This window comes from Takifugu flavidus, chromosome 8 (genome assembly GCF_003711565.1).
Source record: "Takifugu flavidus isolate HTHZ2018 chromosome 8, ASM371156v2, whole genome shotgun sequence".
Lineage (NCBI taxonomy): Eukaryota > Metazoa > Chordata > Actinopteri > Tetraodontiformes > Tetraodontidae > Takifugu > Takifugu flavidus.
The window spans coordinates 1,039,680-1,062,376 of record NC_079527.1 but is presented as its reverse complement, the minus strand read 5'-3'; the positions used below and the strand labels follow the sequence as shown (position 1 = coordinate 1,062,376).

Below are 22,697 nucleotides of genomic sequence, written 5' to 3'. Positions count from 1 at the left end.
AAGTGGGGACATTTATTTTGGTCCTCAGACCTTTAGGGTGTGTGTGTGCGCGCGTGTGTGCGTGCGTGCGTGCGTGTGTGTCAGTGAGTCAGCAGCGTCTTCCTCTTTCCCATTATGTAACATGACGGTCAGCAGAGATCTCCATGAATGTTGATGATGATAAAACACCTTTATGTGTCAGAACACCAGAGAAGGACGTATGTGCGCGTGTGCGCGCCACGCAAAAAAACTTTGGTTTCCGTTGTCCCCGCAGCAGCCTCAGGCTCTTCAGACTGACACTGAACAGACCTGCAGGGTATATTTCGCAGAGAACTGTCAGGACGCATGCACGCTCACGCACGCACGCACGCACACACAGCATGGTGTCTCTTCACAATAAAGAATGTTGTGTTTGGTGAATAAATTGGCTTGTTTTATTCATTATTATTGTTGCGTTTTCTGGCCGTTGCTTCATATTTCCGCCTCAGGCTGACGCGGACGACGTCATTGGTCACATTTGGACCAATGGCAGCGCAGGGGGGCGTGGCGCAAGCTCGCGCCGGCCGGGTCCAGGAGCTTTGACAGCGGGTTCGGCTCAGTCGGACGGGACCATGGCGGCAGTGGCTGCTGCTGCTGGTTCGTGTGCCAGCAGCTCGGTCGCCTCTGGGGGGAAGAAGTCGCTGGGTCCGCGGGAGCAAAGCCAGAGGAACCGGGAGAACTCCCGCCGGAGACAGGCGGCTCTTTTGTTCCTCACTAACATCTCTCTGGACGGGCGGCCGCTCAACAACGACTCCGCCGTCAGCGAAGGAGGTCACCCCCGCAAAGACACCGAACTGGACCCAGGCTCTGTGGCGGGGGCAGCGAGCAGCACCTACGGGAACTTCTCCGGCTCTGCGACCTGCGGGAACACCAACCCCTCCGCAGCGACGAGAGCGGGGCACCTGACGATCCCGCCAATCCTCGTCTGCCCTCGGACGCCGGCTTTAATGACACCCGGAGCGCGGAGGTGCTGCTGGGCTGCCGCAGAGGCTCGTTCCCGTCGTCAGTGAACAGCAACCTGCTGTCTCCGTCCCCCTCCGACACCAGCCTGCTGCCGTCGCCGTTGGGACCGCGGAAGTCCTCCACGCTGCTGTCGGTCCAGAGCTGCAACTCGGTGTCGTCGGAGCTGCGGCAGAGGTGAGACCGAGAGGGTCAAACCCGGGTTGGTTCCGGGGTACAGGAGAGTCGGAGGGGTCCGGACCGGCCCTCATACCTAACAACAGCAACTTTAATAAACCACCAAGCCACTGTCCACACTGATGTTGGCTAAAAATGAGCTAAAATTGTAAATGTGATGAAAGACACAGTAGTGATTCTGCACCAGGGATACAAGGAGCAGTTTAGGTGATGGTTAGTTGATTGGTTGGTTGGGTTTAGGATGGGTTTAGGGGTTTAGCCTCTAACTGATGCCTCTTATTGGTCGTTAAGGCCTTCATTCCTCATCTCCAGTCATAAACTCTTATTAACTTCACATTCCAAACTAGGTTCCATTGATTAAGCCCCAACATGCATGCTAGCGCTGGCCCACGTGTTCAGGCATGTCTTTGATTTCCAACACCTCATCTGGTGATGTCACAGATGTTTGCTCATCTGACGCGGTTACACTGAACGCCCTGAACCTTTAGTCAGGACAGGAAGTTCAGAAATATCCTGAAATACACACAGGAGTGTCCCTAAACTTAGCTGACGGTGTAGATCACAGCTGACAGCTCAACGCCGTCCAGGCTGAGACACCAGAACTGTGCACGTAGAAGAGTTCATCATCACCTTTGCAGCGGTACCAGCAACTGTTTGGTGTGTGTGTGTGGTGTGTGTGTGTGTGTGTGTGTTAACACATGCTTTAATATTACCAGTTGCACCACAGTAAATAGCTGACGATGAACTGGAAGTGAAGTGTTGCGTAATCACAACACACAGTAAGCATTAGCTCACTATCGACAATTCCAGTGACCTATCAAGGTCCACCCATGTAGGAATGTGCCAGTGCCCCCCCCCCCACTCCCCCGGACACACACACACAGAGCTGGAAGTGATGTTGACGGTTAGTATAGTGATAAACTGACAACAGTGACGTAATCTCATCGCGTGTTTGATTGGGCAGAGGCGAGTGTGCGTACTGGTTGGTCAGCCAGCCTGGTGAGACCAGACCATCATCAGCTGACTTGGAAACCAGTTAAGTCGTGGGTTAGTGGAGTGTGTATCGTCCCCCTCCCCAACAGCAGCATCCACAGCTCCAGCTGGCTGGTGAATGCAGATGGTCAGATGATCCGGGATGGTGTAGCGGTGACGGTGTATTCGCTGGACTCACGAGTCCGTCTGAACCAGCCCATCAAACTGAACGCCAGGCTGAACCCATCTGCTCTTACGTAACACCTTCAGCGGGTTACGTCAAGTCAGATTACAATCAGTGTGAGGACAAGTTCACCAGTCCAGTCAGATTATGCACCTTAATCTGTCAGAGATGACGGTCGTGGAGACCTTGTCAGTGTAGAAGGTCATCTGGTTTATACCAGTGTGTGTGTGTGAGTGGGGGGGGGGCATCTTCCTCTTTGATGGTGTTTAACCAGCAGCTTGCTGTGGGTCCCAGTTGGGTCTCTGGTTCTGAGGAGATTCTTGGTTGCAGCAATTTGAGGAACCATGCAGAGCTTCTTTCTGTTCCACACTTCAGAAGATGAGAGTTCTGCTTCTGCGGTCCAGATGATGGTGATAAAAATAGCAGATATCAAACTGCCGCTTCTATTTTAAACGTGCGGACGTTAAAGCGGCGCCGTTTATTCCACAAGGGGCTGAATCCAGACAGAGGATGACCCCTGACCCCGAGGAGAGGAGCCAGGTCTGGGAACTGGCTTCATATCTGACCCCTTTCCCAGCTCTGGGGCTCACCTCCCGTTATTACAATGTTATTGAACTTTCCAGGTCTCGGACCAAAGCAGCCGCGTGTGAACGTTCAGCAGTTAGTCACATCTTCATCATCGTCTTCCTCTGCAGCCAGACAGTTTTCCATTCCCACAGGAGGGAAAGTTTCCATCACAGACGTGGGGCAAACTGGTCCTCATGGGAATGAGCCATCAGATCCAGACCTCTTGCAATTTATTATATTATTTTGTTTACTTGAAAAGCTCGCAGAGGTCAAATATCCCCCCGTCAGCACTCCGTCCAGCTGTACAGATCATGTTATACACAACAGCATTCACGGAACTTTGACTTTGAAGAATCACAATCTAAACGGGATAAAACCGGAGAATGTCTCACGAGACCGGCGGTGAAATCTGAAGGTCCAGAAGCTGCTCCGGTTTGATGGAAACCAGGATCGCGTGATCTTTATTCATTGTTTCTGTCACCGGTGAACTTTGACCTTTCCCACATAACAACAACATTCCCCAAACATCCAGTTCCCATGAAAACGCTGAGAAGGTCCCATCATGCGATTTTGATTACAACACCAAATATGGACGTGGAGAGGGTGATGATGGAGGTTCCACCAATGAGGTCCAGTTTAGAACCTCCTCCACCACCACTGTCCACCAGTCCAGTTCAGCAGGTTCCCTCAGAAACACCATCATGGTCCTTCTTCATAAATCTCCAAACAGGATTAAAATGTTTCCAGCACAGCTCTCACACACATCAAACATCTGGCCTGGTGTTAAGTGTGTGTGCGCGTGTGTGTGTGTGTGTGTGAGAAACATTATGTAAGAGTTGTGATGTCAGCTTTCTGGCCAGTTTCCATGTGTATGTGTGTTTTAATCCACAAGGACACCAGTGACACACACACACACACACACACTGGAGGAAATGACACATTGATGTTTTCTGTCTCCCTCTCTGCAGGAACCGAAACCTCTCTGGTGGTTCTCCAAGACCTCGACACACCAAGAAGATCCACTTTGTCAAAAACATGAAACAGTACGACACCAGAGGCAGCAGGTGGGACACACACACACACATGCACACACACATGCACGTGCACTGCTGCTGTGCTTCAGCAGTAGGGGCGGGGCCCTCCTCTCCACCAGCAACACTGTTGATTCCATGAACGTGCTGCAGTGGTTCTCAGAGGGATGGAAGGATGCTTAAGAAGAGGTCGATTAGCTGGACGTACAGAAACGTGTGCTGGCGTCAGCGGTCGGCTGTGTGTTCCACCGCCCGGCCGTTACATCCCAACACGGTTCAGAAAACATCTGGTTCTACGTAACAGGACAGGAAGTGGACTGTTGATGTTTCTGCAGCATTGTTATCGCGCCTCTTCCTCTTCTGGTCTATTCTTGTGTTTCCTCACAGGCTCAATAAATCAAAGCTCTGGGTCAGGGGGTAGGTCACATGATCAGATTAGATCAAGATGCTGGGTTTAGAGGGTTAGTTATGGTTAGTGTTAGTTGTGGTTAGGCTTAGTTATGGTTAGGGGTTTGGGTTAGCAGCCATCAGTCTGCGGACAACCTTCCATGTTGTTTCTAATGAGGTCCCTGCTGAGTTTCTGTCCTCTTTGTCCCATGATTCATAGGCCCCAGAGATCTGTGTGTGTGCGTGCGTGAGTGTGTGTGTGTGTGCGCGCAGCCAATGTCATTGTGTGTGTGTGTGTGTGTTTTCAGGATCGTCCTCATCTGCGCTAAAAGATCTCTGTGTGCTGCCTTCTCCGTGCTACCCTATGGAGAGAGCTTCTACCTCAGGTGACACACTCACACACACACACACACACACACACACAGGTCCTTGAACTTCGATCATCGCACTTTTGTTGATTATAATACATTCTCTGGTCTCTTACTCCAACCGTAGCCCCAAACCTACCCCCGACCCTAAAGGCCTCGTTATGCCTCTGTGTAGCCTGTCGGCTATGTGAGCGCGTGTTCTACGTAGAGAAGGTTCATCGGACTGTTGGCTGGTTCTCTCTGCATTTTCTGGCTTTAGATCCCAACACGTGAGGAGCAGCAACATTCTGCTCTTCTGTTTCAACCCACTTTGGGTTTAACCGGAAAATGTTGCGTTAGCAAAACAGCTCAACGACGTCACATGTCAGAAAAAATGGTCAGAAAACCGAAGACACGCTAGGAACGTGCCATGAGAAAAAACACGCAACATCTTCCACTTGTAGTGAAGCTCAAATCACTCTAAATGAGGCTCTATCACCAGCTGATGGTGACAGGATTTGCATCGCCCCGGCAACAAGTTACGACACTACACAAAGTAAACTGGGAAAAGGGACAATTATGCTGTAGTTTGGTGAACCAATCACAGCTCCCCTGGTCCCTCAGACCAGGTGGACTACCTGGTCTGAGGGACCACGGACCACGGACTGAGTGTTTACAGTCTTCGGGGGGTGCGATGCATCTATGCTGCACCTAAACTGACCTTAACCCTGACCCAGCTCGTTGCAGGGCCCCTCCGCTCCTCAGCCCAGCCCCCAACAGGCTGAGCTCCCACATCTCCCTCTCTTATGCTCTCTCTCTCTCTCCCTCTCTTATGCTCTCTCTCCCTCTCTTATGCTCTCTCTGCCCCCCCCCTTTTGCTCTTGCTCTCTCTCACTTTAGTGATCCCACATTAAACCAGCCCTGGAGGAGGCACTCATCTGGAAACATCTCCAGCACTCTTGAGATGATACCAGGTCTGGAGGGCTTTCAGCTGGAGACTTATGGCAAGGTACAAAACAAACAAACACACACACACACACACACACACACAGATATTTAATGTCACTCTCTCTCCATTAGTCGGTGTCGTATGCCCAGTTCTTGTACCCAACCAACGCACTGGTGAAGCAGAAGCTATCGTCCACCAGTGATCTGACGCTGCAGATCCCAGTCTCCCGGAGCACACACAGCATGCCAAGCCGGAGCTGCCCCCCCAGCAGGCTGAACAGCACCGTGGGCCTGGACCTGGGTAACACACACTTTACTTTCACAGAAACAAACAACCTCACATTAACTTTGACGGCTGCTTCACAGAGGTGTGTGTCTCGTGTTTCAGTCCATAGTGACAGAGGTGATTACAGTATTAGCACTGTAGAGATAGGACGGCTGTGATGTCACTGAGGTCAGGACGACTGTGATGTCACTGAGGTCAGGACGGCTGTGATGTCACTGAGGTCAGGACAGCTGTGATGTCACTGAGGTCAGGACGACTGTGATGTCACTGAGGTCAGGACGACTGTGATGTCACTGAGGTCAGGAAGGCTGTGATGTCACTGAGGTCAGGAAGGCTGTGATGTCACTGAGGTCAGGACGACTAATGTCACTAAGGTCAGGAAGGCTGTGATGTCACTGAGGTCAGGAAGGCTGTGATGTCACTGAGGTCAGGACGACTAATGTCACTAAGGTCAGGAAGGCTGTGATGTCACTGAGGTCAGGACGACTGTGATGTCACTGAGGTCAGGACGACTAATGTCACTAAGGTCAGGAAGGCTGTGATGTCACTGAGGTCAGGACGACTGTGATGTCACTAAGGTCAGGAAGGCTGTGATGTCACTGAGGTCACAACGACTGTGATGTCTCTGAGGTCAGGACGACTAATGTCACTAAGGTCAGGAAGGCTGTGATGTCACTGAGGTCACGACGACTGTGATGTCTCTGAGGTCAGGACGACTAATGTCACTAAGGTCAGGAAGGCTGTGATATCACTAAGGTCAGGAAGGCTGTGATGTCACTGAGGTCAGGACGACTAATGTCACTAAGGTCAGGAAGGCTGTGATGTCACTGAGGTCAGGACAACTGTGATGTCACTAAGGTCAGGAAGGCTGTGATGTCACTGAGGTCAGGACGACTAATGTCACTAAGGTCAGGAAGGCTGTGATGTCACTGAGGTCAGGACGACTGTGATGTCACTAAGGTCAGGAAGGCTGTGATGTCACTGAGGTCAGGACGACTGTGATGTCACTAAGGTCAGGAAGGCTGTGATGTCACTGAGGTCAGGACAACTGTGATGTCACTGAGGTCAGCATGACTGTGATGTCACTAAGGTCAGGAAGGCTGTGATGTCATTGAGGTCAAGATGGCTGTGATGTCATTGAGGTCAGGACAAACTGTGATGTCTCTGAGGTCAGGGCGACTGTGATGTCACCAAGGTCAGGAAGGCTGTGAAGTCACTGAGGTCAGGAAGGCTGTGATGTCAGTGAGGTCACGACGACTGTGATGTCGCTGAGGTCAGGATGGCTGTGATGTCATTGAGGTCAGGAAGGCTGTGATGTCACGGTGACATCAGGAAGGCTGTGTGTGTCACAGTGACATCAGGATGACAGTGATGTCACTGAGCTCAGGATCACTGTGATGTCACTGAGCTGATCCTGAGCTCGGTGACATCACAGTCCTCCTGTGTCACTGTGCTGTATGCAAAGATAATCCTGTGATCATTAGGATTCTTTTTTTGAAAATGCTGATTTTCAGTCCAAATAAAACCATATGTTTGCTGTCCAGGGCTGGAGGACATGACAGATTATGATCCTAATCTTCTTACCAACCCCCAGTGGCCATGTGGGAAGCACAAGCGGGTTCTGGTCTTTGCCTCCTACATGGTGAGTAACAGCATCTCTCTGGGTTTTCAGGGTTATGTCGTTACTTCATGTGGCCACAGATCACAATTTCTTGATATGACGGGTTACGCCTAACACAGCCACTCACACACAGCCCACAACCTAACCTGGGGAAGAAAAAAACTGACCTTTGACCCTCGTCTTGACTCTGGACCTGGTTAACAGTCCGGGTGCAGCTCTGGTCCCGGTCCAGTCATTGATCTGTTCTCTGCTCTTCTTTCCTCAGACGACTGTGATCGAGTACGTGAAACCGTCGGACCTGAAGAAAGACATGAACGAGACCTTTAGGGAGAAGTTTCCTCACATTAAACTCACTCTCAGCAAGATCCGCAGGTCCAGCCTAGTCCTGGGAGCAGCTTGTGCCGCCCTCATGCAGGATTCCTGACTTGGTATTTCCATGTTTTAGTCTGAAGCGAGAGATGCGAGTGGTCGGGGAGGATTTCGGCTTGCAGCCCGTCACCATAGCGATGGCTTTTGTCTACTTTGAGAAGATGGTCCTGCAGGGTCGACTGAATAAGCAGAACAGGTATGTTGGCGTGCTGACCGATGGCGCCACAGCCCTCACGCGTGGAGCCCGACTGGACTCCAACTGACTGACCTGCAGACAGGAGCCGTTAGCACGATTTTCGTTTGCCGGAGGAACTATTGCTTTTTTATAAACCTTTTTCCTCATCCTTGTTCCTGCTGCTCTACATAAATGTGGTGAGGGTGTAACTTTGATTATTCCCGCTTCAGTGATAAAGCAGTTTCAGATTAGCTGCGCTATGCTGCAGTGGGCCTGGTCGATGCTAACCGTAATCATGACTATTTATAACCCCCGACGTTTTGGTTGTAGCACCAGTGACTGTTCTGAAGACTGGTTGTTTGTCTCAAAGCTGTTTACCAAGGAGTGATGCTATTGGTCAAAGAGGATTTAAACGATGACCCAGAAATGGGAATCAGAAGGTGGAAAGGTGGAGCTACAGCACCCCCTGGTGTCCGCCTGACAGCCTTCAGATCAGCTCAGACAGTTCTGATGGTTCCTGAGGGTTCTGTCGTTGTCTTACAGGAAGCTTGTGTCAGCGGCCTGCATCCTATTAGCTGCCAAGATCAGCAGTGACCTCAAGAAGCAGGAGGTCAAACACCTTATTGACGTAAGACACGCACACACACACACACACACACACACACACACACACACACACGGTCAGCTCTGTTTTCACCTGCTCAGATATTTCCAGAAGCGCTCAGGTGAGCAGCAGGTGTGTACCCGTCATCATTGTCGCCACCAGCTGAGATCCGTGGCTGGGACAGGTGTGTGGGTGAATTCAGCCCCGAGAGTTGTCTTACAGAAACGCCGCAAGGCCCTTTTTTTTCGCCTGATCACAGCAGACTCTTATTTTTATCTGCTGACGTCATGTAGAAACAATCAACCTTTGACTGTGAGCCAAACTCTGATGGTTTTTGTGCTTCCTGTTGAAGGTTTGTGCTTCTCTGGTCTTTGTCCCCTCTGCAGAAGCTGGAGGAGCGTTTCCGGATCAGCAGGAGGGAGCTGATCTCCTTTGAGTTCACCATCCTGGTAGCCCTGGAGATGGCACTCTATCTGCCCGAGAGTAAAGTCCTGCCCCACTACAGGCGGCTGGTGCAGCAGCAGCAGGTGTAGCCCTGACCGCGACCTTTGTGTGGGTCGTCCTGCATCAACAGCGGCGTGCCTTACAGACGCCACACTGTGAGGCAACAACGCCACACTCAGGGGTCACAGACTGTCAGTCACAGCCCGAACCTTTCATTCTTTTAGCTCTAAAGAAAGATTCACACCTGAGATCAGCAGCACTGAGGGTTCTGACGAGTTCGTAAATCTGCTATCGACAGTCGTCGGTACGACTGTGTACCTGAGCTTTTAAGCCATTCAAGGATAATTGATAGTTTCCAACACTGTTGTATAGAAATGACATCACTGTGGCCCCACCCCCAGCCTGTCTGAGGTTACTGTAGCCCCGCCCACTGGCTCAGGTCTCTTAAGGTAGACTGATCATGCGTGGCTCAAGTTTCTTAAGGTGGACTGATCATGCATAGCGTGTCTCTTAAGGTGGACTGATCATGCGTGGCACAGGCCTCTTAAGGTGGACTGAGCCGGTCAGCGTGGTTAGAATCTGTTAAGGTGGACTGAGCCTGTTGTCTTGGTTGATGTCTGAAAGGATGTTGAAGGCAGTAACCATGGTGACAACGTGACTATGGCTTTCTGTTGATTTTGCACTTTGCCTTGTTGCATCGCACTCCTGAATCTTTATTCGATGACTGTGTAACCAATATTTTTCTACAGTTGGTCTCTGTTGTTGTATATGAGATGTATTTATTGGTAAGCTTCCTTCGAGAGGACAGTGCAGATGTTCCAAAGTTATTCTGATTTTTGCACAGCTTTCTTCCACATGCACTGTCACAATCAGACTCCTCTTTATCATGAGGTGATGGTGTTGCTGAAGACTTCCCAAAGCCTTCTCAGTCTGCTCAGCCCACATGTGGACAGAAGACGCTGGGCTGATTTACCCTAATAAGACAAGAAGCACAAGAGTGGGCACGTTTTTGTCTCCTTTCCATTATTTACATTGTCTTTACGTTGTTCTTCCTCAGTGATGATGGTGTCACATGGTTCTGCCCACTGTCATACGTGTACTTTTCTATCTGATTACTGTGAGGACTCGAAGGGAAATACTGAACAAATCTTTGTCTTCCACTCAGAATATTTTTACAGGTCAGATTATATCGCTTTAATTTATTATTTTTGTAATGGACAATACAGACGAGCTTTGCTGCTGTCGCTACTCTGAACAAATATTTTGTAATGAAGCAGCTGAAGCGTGAAAAGAAAGTGAAGTAAATCGACAGTCTTGTTTTTAAATGGAGGCTGAAATATTTAAATGTATTTTGTTACAGAATAATGACCATAAACTGTTTCAACTTTATTAAAATATATGAATCTCTGCTACTGATCCGGTTTCTCGATTGTGTGTGTGTGTTTCATTTTAATATCCTTTTTAACAAAATGTCTGAATATTGGTAGAAGAACAACTTTAAAAATAAGTTTCTGATGATATTTAAATGAAAAGGATTTGCATGAAAATAAAAAAACATCTAAAGGGGCTGGGAAGGTTGTGGAGCATCCGTCTTCTGCTTGTAGTGCTGGAGTTGGTCAACCGTTAAAACAACGATGGCAGAGATAAACTCACCTTTAAACTAGAATTCAGAACATCTGGACAGTCCAGAGGCTGACTGTGTCCCACTGGTGACTCCTGGATGCTGGATCTGCTCGTCGCAGCTCCTTCGGTTGTCTCCATGAGAAACCACATATTTTGTCCTTCCTCTACTCTGAGAGTGGCGTCGTGGCTGCTGACGAAGGCTCTTCCTTTGCTCCTCACCTTGGGTTGTGTTTCGCTTAAAGTCTTGACAGTGGAAGGATTTATAGTACATAAATCAGCAGTTTGAATGTTGCATCTGTTTGCAGTTTTGCCTGTAAAGTGCAAAGTCTAGTGTTGAAGTTATGAGGCAAAGTTCCAAACTGGCCATCTTAAAAATGGAGAACCAACACAAAGGGTCAGAATACAACAAGACCCAGAGTCCCAGAGGATGAGGATACAGACACGAACGTGATCAAACGTGAGTGATTTCCTTGTCTTGATGCACTCGTCTTGAGTCTGAATGAGCACAGGAGTTCTGAAGAGTCAAGTCCAAGACGTTTATTCCCCAAAAAAGCGATGGTACAACAGAGAAGAAAGGTGAGCAATCCCAAGGGAGCTCCAAGGAAGACCTAAAAACCCAACGCTTGGGTCTATCTTTGATACCTTAAAATTCGGCATAGGTCATTTTAATTGTAGGTTACTCGTAGGTTCGGGTCACAATTTTGAACCCCACAGACATGCGGCGTGCTTCGTTGGGTCAGGGCACAGTTCCAGGTACTGGTCCACATGGCCATCTGTCTGTACCTGACTGTCTGCCCTCGGGTGTTGTAGTGGGGCCACACCTCCAAGCATGCGCGTTACCCTGGGATGAGCTGGACCATTTTCCTGCTCCACCACTTGTTCTGGTGGCCAATGCTTGTTACAAGTCTTCTGTTAATCCAGAGGAAAGTGGATCATTTGAGCCAGTCACAGTTGCGGATCACCTCTCTATATCCACTCACTTTTCAGCCTTGCCCAAGCTCCCAAATCCTCTAGAGACTGCTAACCTTGCGGGGGAACACATTTTCCATGTCCATGGTATTCCTGCTGATTAAGTGTCAGACAGGGGCACCTTAGTTTTACAAGAATCACCTGTCTGCCTGAGGGCGATGTGAAACTTGTTCAGTAGTAGGTAGTAGGGAGGCAACTGTCTTCTTTGGGTACAAGTAAAATAACCACAATTGAAAGTCAGAGGACATTTAAGGGACCGGTATAAGACGTAGCTCCAGCAGTACATTAGAAAGTTTCTTTGCCGCGTTTGAAAGCGTGGACCGGAAGCCGTTTAGAGTTCTTTCCTTTTCCCGGAAGTCACGTAACTTCCTGTGACGCAGAGAAATTTTAAACTCTCGTCCTTCTCAGTGATGGCGGCTTCGTTCAGTTCTGTCCCCGAAAACTGTAACAACAAATGGTATTACACCCGGGCACAGATCGACAACAACCCGTCCCGGCGAGCTGGACTTGACCCGGACAAGGAGCTGTCCTACAGACAACAAGCAGCCAACCTGCTCCAGGACATGGGACAGCGGCTCAATGTGTATCTTTTGTCGGAGCGGACGGCTCGTGTCTCGGCTAGCCGATGGTAGCTCGTTAGCCAAGTTCAGGTGGTCCCGAAGCCGGTTCGGCTGAAAATGTGGCTCCGGTTTGGGACCACTCGTGTGTTTGTTTTAACATCGTTTGTCTTAATTCGCCTCATCTGCGTGTTTCATGCGCTCGTTTGTGTTTTCAGAGAAATGTTGTTAGCATGCAGGCTACATGCTAACGAGTGTATAAAGGCCTGCGTGATGAGCGGGCCTCCGGGACGTTAGCATTAGCATTGGCTTTCACAGTCGCTCAGATTCAAAAGTACAGACTGAAACTATCATCTAAAGTGTAATTATTTGGCGTGTTTTGTCCTTAGCCCTGTTATTGTAAGATGTAGCTCTTATCGAGCTATGGTGAGGTGACAGTGAGCCACAAATGCTAGGGTTTCTACCCCTAAGATGCAGAGCAGTCAGCTGGCTTGTCTTGATCTGCTTGTTGTATGTTCCTTTAACCATGCTCAATCAGGTCCCAGCTCACCATCAACACCGCTATCGTGTACATGCATCGGTTCTACATGGTCCAGTCCTTCACAAGGTTCCACAGGAATGTAAGTCGTCCTTCCTGACGCCTTCACGCCAGCCTGCCCTTCAGCTCCTGACCTCATGTGTGCGTCTCCGTCAGATCATTTCTCCCGCCGCGCTCTTTCTTGCTGCCAAAGTGGAGGAACAGCCCCGAAAACTGGAACATGTCATCAAGGTGGCCCATGCGTGTCTCAACCCTCAGGAGCCTTCTCCAGACATCCGCAGTGATGTGAGTGATTTTTTTTTTGTGGGGGGGGGGGTTATCCCTGCTTTGAGTTTATTTTAGCTGTTTATTTTCAACATAGGGTTGATGATTGTCTCCCACATATATTGCTAATTGTATCTCACAACGGCTAATGTAGACATTCAGCCATGTTGGCGTTATGTCGCCTGACTACTCTCCCTGTTCTAGGTTTGATATGTTGTATAGCGCACGGTGCTCCTCTGAGCCCTTTAAAGAGAAAACAACTAAAGGGTATCTTTTCCGAATCATTATGCTGCTACAAATGATCAGTGAAGTTACCCTTCATCTACATTCATGGTAACCTGTCCTCCAGGTTTTTCTGGTGTCATTGGGAATGGGTCGAGGGTCGTATCGCTGACCCGACATGGCTGTCAGGGTCTGGCAGGTCTCTGTAGGTAGCGCATTTTATGCTATTTTTACGACCTTAATGTCACAATTCCAACCCGATGGTTCTGAACCTCTGCTGATGCAGAGTTTGGGTTGTACCTCTCGTTTAGCCACCTCGTATCTGGTCAGTCCTGGATGATAAACGGTGAAATCGCCTAATCTCTTCTCACTTTTTACAGTTAACTAATAAAAGGGGCCCCTAGAACCTTTGTATTCATGCCACGCTCCATTTGTCAAGTCGGAAATTCCGACTTCGGAGTCAGAACTTTATGATGGAACGCCCCAAAGTGGGAGAATACAGGCAAGCGTCAGAATCGCACTCGTGGAGGTCGCCGGCTGGTTTTCTGACTTCGTAGCGCCGATACGTCGACCTTGACGTCGCTCCCAGGTCAAGGGGCTGAACAGCTGTGGAGCCTGAAGGAGGAAGGCTCCAGACCTGAAGGCTCCAGTCCTGAGCCCCATTCAGAACCTCTGGGATGTGCTGCAGAAGCGTTGCTGGGGGGAACTAATCCACGTGCTAATTGTTTTGGCTTTGGCCCAGATCGGCGGGGTCACGTCTAGCTTAAAAAGCTGCATCCAATGAGTTTCCTCCGTTATATTCCAGCATGAGGGTGTGTGTTTTGTGTTGTGTTGTGTTGTGTACTGTTGTGTGCGTGCGTTTGAGTGGCCCGCTGTGACCGGTTCTGGAATTTTACTGCTCTGATGAGTTCATTTCACCGTCACACAGTTGTATGGTGGCTATTTTCACAGGCCAGTCACTGGGAGCCCATTTGCTTTCGTGACAGCCAATCACAGCTTTTGGGTGACCCGGTCGCCTAGCAACAGGCTCCAGGGAGTTCCAAGGGAGAGGACTCTTTGTGAAGGCGGGCCCGGGGCTTTCTCGTTCCCCGTCAGTCAAATTCTGCGATTTTCTGCGCCAACGTTTGAAAGCCAGGATCTTGATTCCATCTCCATTCGGCATCGGTGTTCTGGTGACAGGTCCAGTCAGTCGCCATGATGCTGGTCGGGCGACGGCGTGGGTGAGCGCCTGCTCATGATGAAGGGCTGATCTCACAAAGGTGTCTTCAGAGAGGTCTCATGCTTACACAGAGCTGGAAGGTCGGAACCAAGTCCTGGTGGACCAGTGATGTCACTGACCGTGGGACACAGCCAGGAGGAGAACCCCGTGGTGGGCAACAGGCTGCTCCGGGGCAGGATGGGGGGGCTTCTTGGTCACCAATCCACTGACTTGTCCTGACTAGTGTTGAGCATGTGAGCCCGGTTCCTGGTTACAGACGCCACAACAAGCCCCCTCCATTGTCTCTTTTCATTCCCACCACAGGGGGGCGCTGTGCCAAACACAACATTTATTGTGCTTCCACTTCACTGAGGAGCGTCTCCACCAGTCGGTAAAGTTCCTCTTCGGACTCGCGGCTGGTTTATCCGATGGTCAGAGAGGGTTGATGCTCATTTATTAGCGGGGTTGGTGAGGGAGGAGCCTGATCCGGATGTTCAAAGCAAACGTGCTTGGATTCAGGCGGACGCACACTTCCAGACATCTGGATTGGTTGTGCGTAGGCACCTTCCTCAAGTGTTCCTCTAATTGTTTCCTGACTTGCGGATGGTTAACGGGTCGGTTTTAGCCTTAGATGAGGCTCTCTGTGAGGGGCACTCACCTGTAGTCATAGCTGTGCTCGCGTCCTCAGATGTACTGGTGTTGGGGAGGCCCGTTAGCCTCCCAGTGAGTAACTGCCTGTCCTCTCAACCTCAGGCCTACCTGCAACAAGCCCAAGACCTGGTCATTCTTGAGAGCATAATCCTCCAGACCTTGGGTAAGTTTGGGAGGAAGAGCCGCTCCATCATCTCCCTCCTGACTCACATGTGATTTGTAAAAATGATGCTAACTTGTTCAGTCCACAGTCCATTAGCAGCTAACCCAGCTGAGAAATGTGTGTGTTCTGTCACGATGATGATGATGGCTGTTGTGAGGGTCGGACCCTGTTGCTACCTTCATGTCTGCCACACTAGAACAGAATTCTGGATTCCAGCGGGTTTCTCCTGAAGCCCGCTGGAAGCGCCCCAGCTGTGTGAAGGAGCTGAAGTGGTTGATCAAACCTCCTCTTGTATTGCAGCTTTCGAAATCACCATCGACCATCCGCACACCCACGTGGTGAAGTGCACCCAGCTGGTCCGAGGTGAGCACCTAGTTCTTCTCTGGTGTTTCTGTGCATCACTGCCTCTGGATTTACCTGTGTGGGTGTGTTGTTGTTGTTGTTGTTGCAGCCAGTAAAGACCTGGCCCAAACGTCCTACTTTATGGCCACCAACAGGTAAATGAGTGTCTTGATTCTGTGGGTTTAACCGTCGTCAGCGGTGACGGGAAGCTGTGGAACTGATTCCTTTATGAGTGATTTGTCAGCTGCTGCGTAAACATTCGGCTTTGTTCCGTGTGTGTGTGGGTGTGTGTGTGTGTGTGTGTGTGTGTGAGAATCACCGCTATTAACCCCCTGTCTCTGTCTCCCCCTGTTCCAGTCTGCACCTGACCACCTTCTGCCTGCAGTACAGCCCCCCCGTCGTGGCCTGTGTTTGCATCCATCTCGCCTGCAAATGGTCCAACTGGGAGATCCCGGTGTCCACCGACGGCAAGCACTGGTGGGAGTACGTGGACCCCACGGTGACGCTGGAGCTGCTGGACGGTACGTGTCACGGCTGGGTCGCCCTCCCTCCCCCCCTCCAGGGGACAGAGTTAAGACTTTGTGTGGTGATTTCAGAGCTCACGCACGAGTTCCTGCAGATCCTGGAGAAGACGCCCAGTCGACTGAAGCGGATCCGCAACTGGAAGGTTTGTGTGTGCAGATTTCAGCCGCCACGTTGCTGCTCCGGGGTTGACCCGCTACAGCTACTGACCTTTGAGTTTGACCCCCGCCTCTCTCGTGTTCCAGGCCGGAGGCCAAACACCCAAAGCCAAGCCCAAACTGCAGGAGGACGGCGATCAGAGGGACACCATGATGAGCATGATCTCCATGGCGTCCTCGGAGAGCACGGTGGCGGGCCTGATGAGTCTGTCGGTGCCGGCGTCCGCCGGGCTCATGGACGACAAGGAGCAGGTCGCGTCCGGCAGCGCGGCGACCTGGTCGGGAAAAGGCATTCCTGAGGCGCAGCAGAGCAACAGCGAGGTCCACACCCCGGCCAAGGTGTCGCTGAGCGAGTACCGGGCCAAGAACGCCGACGTGCTGGCCGCCCAGAAGAGGAAGCTGGAGAACATGGAGGCCAGCGTGAAGAGGGACTACGCCAACGCCGCCCAGGCTCTCATCGGGCAGCAGCAGAGGAAGCAGCAGCATCACCAGCAACCGGCCGCCACCTACTCCGATATCTCCAGCCCGTCGCCCATCATCCTGAAGATCCCGCTGGAGAAGGAGAAACACGACAGGAGCGCTCTGAAGATGCGGTTCCCTGTCGCCGGGGGAGGGGGCGGTAGCGGGCACGGCGCCCGGGGCCAGGACCCCGACATCAAGGTCCGCATCAGAGTGCCTGAAAAGCAGAGGGGGGGCGCAGGGGAGGAGGGCAAGAGCCGGGACAAGCACAGAGAGCGCTCAAACCATCACCACCACCACCACCACCACCACTCCTCCAGCAGCTCCTCGCTCTCCTCCTCCTCACACAAACACTCCTCAGGCTCCGCAGCCGCCACAGGAAGTAGCAAAAAAGTCTCCGCCGACTTCTCCAGAACCGGTTCTTCCTCCTCGTCCACCTCACGCAAGAGGGCGCACCCGCAGGACCCGGCTGCCCCCGGCCCCCACCCCCCCTCCAAGCTGGGCAAGTCCTCCAGAAACCCGTACCAGCTCACGTCGCTGTCCTCGGGCCAGACCCTGGGCCACGCCTCAGACCTCCTGCCCCCCCAGGGTGTCCCACACCACCAGGGGGGCTACACGCACAGCAAGGGCGACAAACTGGACACTAATGGTCACGGAGGGGGGGGCAGCTCCCAGTCCAATGAGTACCAGGACACCTTTGAAATGCTGAACTCGCTCCTGAGCGCTCAGGGTGTCCAGCCGGCGCAGCCGTCCGTCTTTGACTACAGAACCCAGTACGGGGAGTACCGGTACAGCGGGGGGGCCCGAGCCGGCAACCCCAGACCCCCGCCCCTGCCTTCAGAACCGCCCCCACCTTTGCCGCCACTACCAAAATGATTTCCTGACTTTACAGCGTGGTTGACGGCAGAATGTACAGGTCTGGTTTTTATATTTAAGAGGGTGGCTGCCCCCGCCCCTACCATCCGGCCAGCCCCCCCCCCGCGGGTCCATTTTTTTCCTAATGTTTTTACAGTCTGTTATTTATTGAGAGCTTTTTTACTCTTTGCGTGCAGGAGGGTGGTTTTGAGAGTGCATGTCTCCAGAGCACCGATCAGTGTTTTTCTTCTCCAGCAGCCATAAACCTGAAGAACATGAAGCCTCTGCCCTCTGACACCTGTACAGTGAATCGGTGAACACCTGAAATATCTTTGTTTTGGCATTTTAAAACAAAAAAATGGGGGGAAAAAAACACAGATGTATTATTGGAAACTTGTTTTAGTGCTGCAGTCATTGTTTTAAATGGTTGTAAATGATCCTGGTTACACTAAAGAAGACGCCGAACATGTGACGAGGTTCAGGAGTCCACAACATCCAGTCAAAGCAGGCATCTGTCTCTGGTGGTGGTCGTTGATACTGTGACTGCCCCCTCCCCACCACACCCCCACACCCCATCGTTCTACCTGCAGGGCAGATCTGGACTCTGCTGTGGAAAACCCTCAGTCTGGGAATGCTCACTGCTAAATTGTAGGAAAAATGTTTTCCCTCGTCTTTCAGCCAAAACTGAGCGACAAACATGAAACTCAGAATTTTTATTCTATTTAATAGTTTTGTTTTTATAAGTTTGGAAAATAAAAAGTCTTATGATTTGAAATTTGCACATTTGCGGAGTTTAGACTGGAGGGTTTGGAATTCTGTGGAAATGCATTTAAAGGACTTCAACAGGGACACATTTTGTTACATTTGGCACTAATGATGTGTGAAATAAGCTATCTGCTTTAGATGCAGGAACACAGCAGACTGTAGAACACGCTCTCCTCCCAGGCTGCAGAGCTTTGAAAACATGAACTGTCCATTATTAAAGAGTCTGAACGCCACACGAGAGACAGGTGGAAACATTCACAAACACACATACACACACGCCAACAATGCAACGTTTGTTCATGTCGTTTCCGTGTCACTCAGGTCTGGAAATGAAATGTGTTTTCATCTGGAAATTCTATGTCTACACTGTTCTTTTGATATGTGACTTGTTTATTCTACGTCAAAGTCAATAAATATTTTAAGAAAATGGCATCTGCGGATGTGATTAATCACTCAGGGTGCTTTTTTGCGCATCAGAGCAGAAGCATCTGATTTTGTTTGTTACCTCTCCTTTTCACCTGTCTTTGCACAACAGCAGGCGTTTCACTGGCCACTGCGTCAAAAATGCCACTGGCGTGTTTTTATTTGACGGTACTACAGGCGACCGACAGGGGGCGGCCGCGAACCGGTTGGTCGACGCGACAGCAGAAGAAGCCGCGGTCGCGCTAGCAGCACAGGCAGCGGCCGCTCGGTACCAGCGGTGATCCGGAAGACGAGCAGGTGATCAGCCTAAAGCAAAGCCGCCTTCATCGCCTGGATTCGAAGCAACTTGACGACGGAGAGGAAGAGTTGTCGCGGTACCCGCAGGTTCGTAAGACCGCTTCCTTTGGCCGTAAACCCGAGCGTTAGCTTGTTCGCGTCAGCGCGCGTTAGCATGAGCTAACGCAAGATGGCGCATGGGTTAGAACGGATGACGCAGTAAAGAGGCGGGCAGACGCTCCAAACAGCGTCCGATTCTTCCAGGAGAAACAAAGGTTGTTGTTGTTAATAAACGCACACTTGTCTGAACAGTCACACTTTATTGAGCACAACTGCAGACGACGTGTTCGATGTTGACGGTCGCTAACAAGGCGTGTTTGAGCAACGCGACGCCCGAACGCCCGTCCGGGTTTTCTACCTGAACACGAAGGTGTGTCGGTGCTTCTCATGGATCTGCGCCCTCCCGCTTTAGGTCCAAGGGTACCGAAGAAATGCTGAAAATGCAGCTGCGTCACAGAACTTGGTTACACGCAAAACGACGTATTTCGACCCCCTAATTGAACACGTGACTAGAACCTTTGCTCTCCCTGGGCTTTATTCTGTGTCCTTTCCTCTGGTTCTGATTCTTGCAGCTCCACTTCTCCGACGGACGATGAACCGGATCAGAATCCACGTGTTGCCCTCCAGTCGGACTCGCGTTGCCCAGACGCTTCGCCCCGAGGAGCCCCAGACGTGTGCGTTTGCCCAGAGACCCTGCTCTCTGCCCCGGCTGGACGGCCTGGAGTTCTGCATCAAACACATCCTGGAGGACAAAACCGCCCCGTTCAAGCAGTGCAATTACGTCTCCACCAAGAACGGCAAACGCTGCCCTAATGCCTCCCCCAAGGGCGACAGGAAAGACGGGTGGGTTTAAGATGCGCCCTGAGACGAGGTGTACGGTGGGCAAGATGCTGATGTGTGATTTCTGCTCTCCAGAGTCACATTCTGCGCAGAGCACGCTCGCAGGAATGCCATGGCGCTGCGTGCACAGATGAGGAAGCAGCTGTGCAGCCCCTCCCCCGAGACGCTTCTGTCTCAGCTCAGCGGGTACAGCCGTCCCGAGGCCCTCGCCCTGGACGGAGGCCATTCCGAGTCCACCCGCGCCCTCGGTGAGCGCCGCAGGTAAAGACGTCGATCCGAAATATTCCGGGTCTTAACCTGGTGTTTGTGTGGAGCAGAGGAGGACAGTCTGAGCGAGGAGGAGCAGGGCCCCCTCCTGCTGGACCAGACGTGGCGGGGAGACCCGGAGAGTGAGGCAGACAGCATCGACAGCGACCATGAGGACCCCTTAAAGTAGGCTGGACCTCCCGTCTGTCTCCGTGCTGCTGTGTTCTGGTTCTCTGGGACCAGAGTGGACCAGCATGGGAAGATGATCAAACTAGGCTGTTGCTAGGGCCTGTCTGTTCTCTGGGGGGGCATTCTGGGCCTCTGCAGGTCCTGCTGGCCGTCTATATACGTCTGAATGCAGGTGTGTGTCTGAGCTGGTTGTCACGGTGACCTGTCCCTCTCCCAAGACACGCAGGTGTCTACACAGCAGAGGAGGTGGCGCTGATCACCAGAGAGAAGCTGATCCGGCTGCAGTCGCTCTACATCGACCAGTTCAAGCGGCTGCAGCACCTGCTGAAGGAGAAGAAGAGGAGGTACCTGCACAGCAGGAAGGTGGAGCATGAGTCTCTGGGTAAGGACGTGGACCTCCGGGCTCGCCTGTTCCGCCACGGTCCTCGCCATCGCAACTTTTTGTCTCCACACCAGGGAGCAGCCTGCTCACGGGACCAGAAGGTCTGTCCATGAAGGAGAGGGAGAACCTGAAGAAGCTCAAAGCCCTGCGGCGGTACCGGCGCCGCTACGGCGCGGAGGCGCTGCTGCACCGGCAGCTGAGGAGCAGGAGGCAGGCGGTGACGGAAGGCGCCACGCAGGTGCGACGACATCAGGTTACCTCACAGACCGCAGCTGGTTCTGACGCTAGACGTTTAGCTCGTTGACTCGGGTCAACACCGCCTCCTCCTTCTGTCGCAGCCCCACTCCAGAACGGCGTCCGAGAAGTGCAGCTCTCTGGTGGAGGGGGGCCGCTGCACCAACCCCTGCCTGCCGCTGGCTCGCCACTGCCTCTCACGTATCCTCTGACCCGGGTCGGTCTTTGTGTCCCAGCGTCCTCCCCGGGACGCCTCCCTTGGCCCCGATCAAGACCAGCTGCTTTTGGTAGCTGCTGGTTTCAAAGGGAGCCCACAGCAGCTCCTCCCTGTGGTCTGTGGACTTGCCCCCCGTCGTCCCGGGGCTGGTCTATTCAGTTGGAAGGAACAAGGTTGACCTGTTTTAACCCCAGCAGTTGGACCGCGTCCAACCTGAGCTGGGAACTGTTCTGATGGTGTCCAGTTGGGTGCGGTTGTCTTTAACCTCCAGATCTCAGACATCTACCAGGACGGGAGCCAGGTGCTCTTCAAAGCCTGTCCGGGCACGCAGGGCGTGCCGTGCAAGCGCACCGTGCACATGGGCCAGTCGGAAGACCCCCGCTGCCCCATCCACCTCATCCTGCCACCCCCGATGTTCCAGCCGGAGATGGAGGCGCCCCTCCCGGAGACGCTGGGGGCCACCAGCAGAGACATGTACCTGAGTGCTGCAGAGCTGCAGCCCACGGAGAACCTGCCCCTGGAGTTCAGTGATGTACGTACACCCCCACACCCCCAGTGGCGGATCCTCACGCCGCCTCCCCGCTTTGCTCCGACGGGTCTGATCTTCCGTGTTTGGGTTTTATTGTTTTAGATCTCAGTTCTGGTTCTGGTTTACCGTCTTTAGGCGAGACAGCCGAGGGCCACGCGTTAGAATCAGCCGCCACGTCCAGTGTCAGGGCCTTAACCCGGACTTCCTGTTAGCAGGAAGCTAACAAAGCTAACGTTTCCTCCTCATCTGACGTTCCAAACATAAAGACAGGAAGTGGCTTCTTCGTCTAAACTGCAGCCACTTCCTGAGCTCCTCGATTAGACACCTGTGAGGAACAGTCGGATCGGGTCAGGACCGAGCTCTCATGACACCTCTGTGCTCCAGGACCTGGATGTGGAGGGGGACGGCATGCAGGGCCCCCCGTCCCCTCTGCAGTTTGACACGGCCCTGGCGCTGGAGGACCAGACCATCAGAGCCATCGCCGAGGCCCCCATGGACATACTGACGGCAGAACACCCCGACCACCTGGACCTGGACTCCTCGGGACAGGATGCGTCCGAGAGAGACGTGGAGCCCATCACAGAGGACCAGGTTAAAGCTCGCTTGGGTCAGGGTAGCTTAGCGATGGTGGCGTCCAGTCTTCATTAGCATTAAGCTAACTGGGATCAGTAGATTAGTTCTTTTAAAAACTGGAGATTACGATAAACCCCGCAGCAACTCACCTGTGTCAGCAGGTAAATCCTCTCTCTGTGGCTCACAGGTGGAGTCGCGGGTGGGTGGAGGTGAGGAGGAGGCCGCCGGAGCGGGACAGAGCCCAGGAGCCGCCCTTGGATCCAGATGAGCGTCCAGCTGCGGGACCTTCCTGCTCCTTATTTATTTCCTCTGACCTTATGTTTCCTTCCACAATAAAGTCTTTTGTTGGACC

General features: G+C 52.1%; 3 protein-coding genes across 7 annotated transcripts; all 3 read left to right on the top strand.

Annotated features, from left to right (window-relative positions):
* Positions 1–553: 553 nt before the first annotated feature.
* On the top strand, positions 554–10,506 carry cables2b (Cdk5 and Abl enzyme substrate 2b). The gene is given in 11 exon segments (XM_057041249.1): positions 554–942; positions 945–1,155; positions 3,847–3,942; positions 4,605–4,682; positions 5,544–5,652; positions 5,724–5,892; positions 7,422–7,519; positions 7,764–7,870; positions 7,944–8,063; positions 8,586–8,670; positions 9,033–10,506. Coding segments are annotated over 11 exon segments (1,572 nt in total). The 5' UTR covers positions 554–590; the 3' UTR covers positions 9,180–10,506.
* Positions 10,507–12,065: 1,559 nt separating this feature from the next.
* On the top strand, positions 12,066–18,808 carry ccnt1 (cyclin T1). Of its 4 annotated transcripts, none has more exons than XM_057041230.1 (9): positions 12,066–12,265; positions 12,778–12,859; positions 12,934–13,062; positions 15,215–15,275; positions 15,576–15,638; positions 15,727–15,772; positions 15,975–16,138; positions 16,214–16,284; positions 16,385–18,808. In XM_057041230.1, exons 1-9 carry the CDS (start codon positions 12,093–12,095, stop codon positions 17,630–17,632), a joined length of 2,037 nt encoding a protein of 678 aa, XP_056897210.1. In that variant the 5' UTR covers positions 12,066–12,092; the 3' UTR covers positions 17,633–18,808. The 4 variants fall into 4 exon arrangements, with proteins under 4 accessions (XP_056897210.1, XP_056897209.1, XP_056897208.1 ...); XM_057041229.1 differs by having other exon boundaries at positions 15,718–15,772; XM_057041228.1 differs by having other exon boundaries at positions 15,715–15,772.
* A 196-nt stretch (positions 18,809–19,004) lies between these two features.
* kansl2 (KAT8 regulatory NSL complex subunit 2) lies at positions 19,005–22,695 on the top strand. 2 transcript variants are annotated; one of them, XM_057041252.1, is made up of 10 exons: positions 19,005–19,183; positions 19,708–19,978; positions 20,051–20,223; positions 20,293–20,407; positions 20,629–20,792; positions 20,867–21,030; positions 21,131–21,227; positions 21,522–21,775; positions 22,157–22,363; positions 22,533–22,695. In XM_057041252.1, the coding sequence occupies exons 2-10, from the start codon at positions 19,728–19,730 to the stop codon at positions 22,611–22,613; spliced, it is 1,506 nt and encodes a 501-aa protein (XP_056897232.1). In that variant the 5' UTR covers positions 19,005–19,183; positions 19,708–19,727; the 3' UTR covers positions 22,614–22,695. The 2 variants fall into 2 exon arrangements, with proteins under 2 accessions (XP_056897232.1, XP_056897231.1); XM_057041251.1 differs by having other exon boundaries at positions 20,867–21,045.
* The last annotated feature ends 2 nt before the right edge of the window (positions 22,696–22,697 follow it).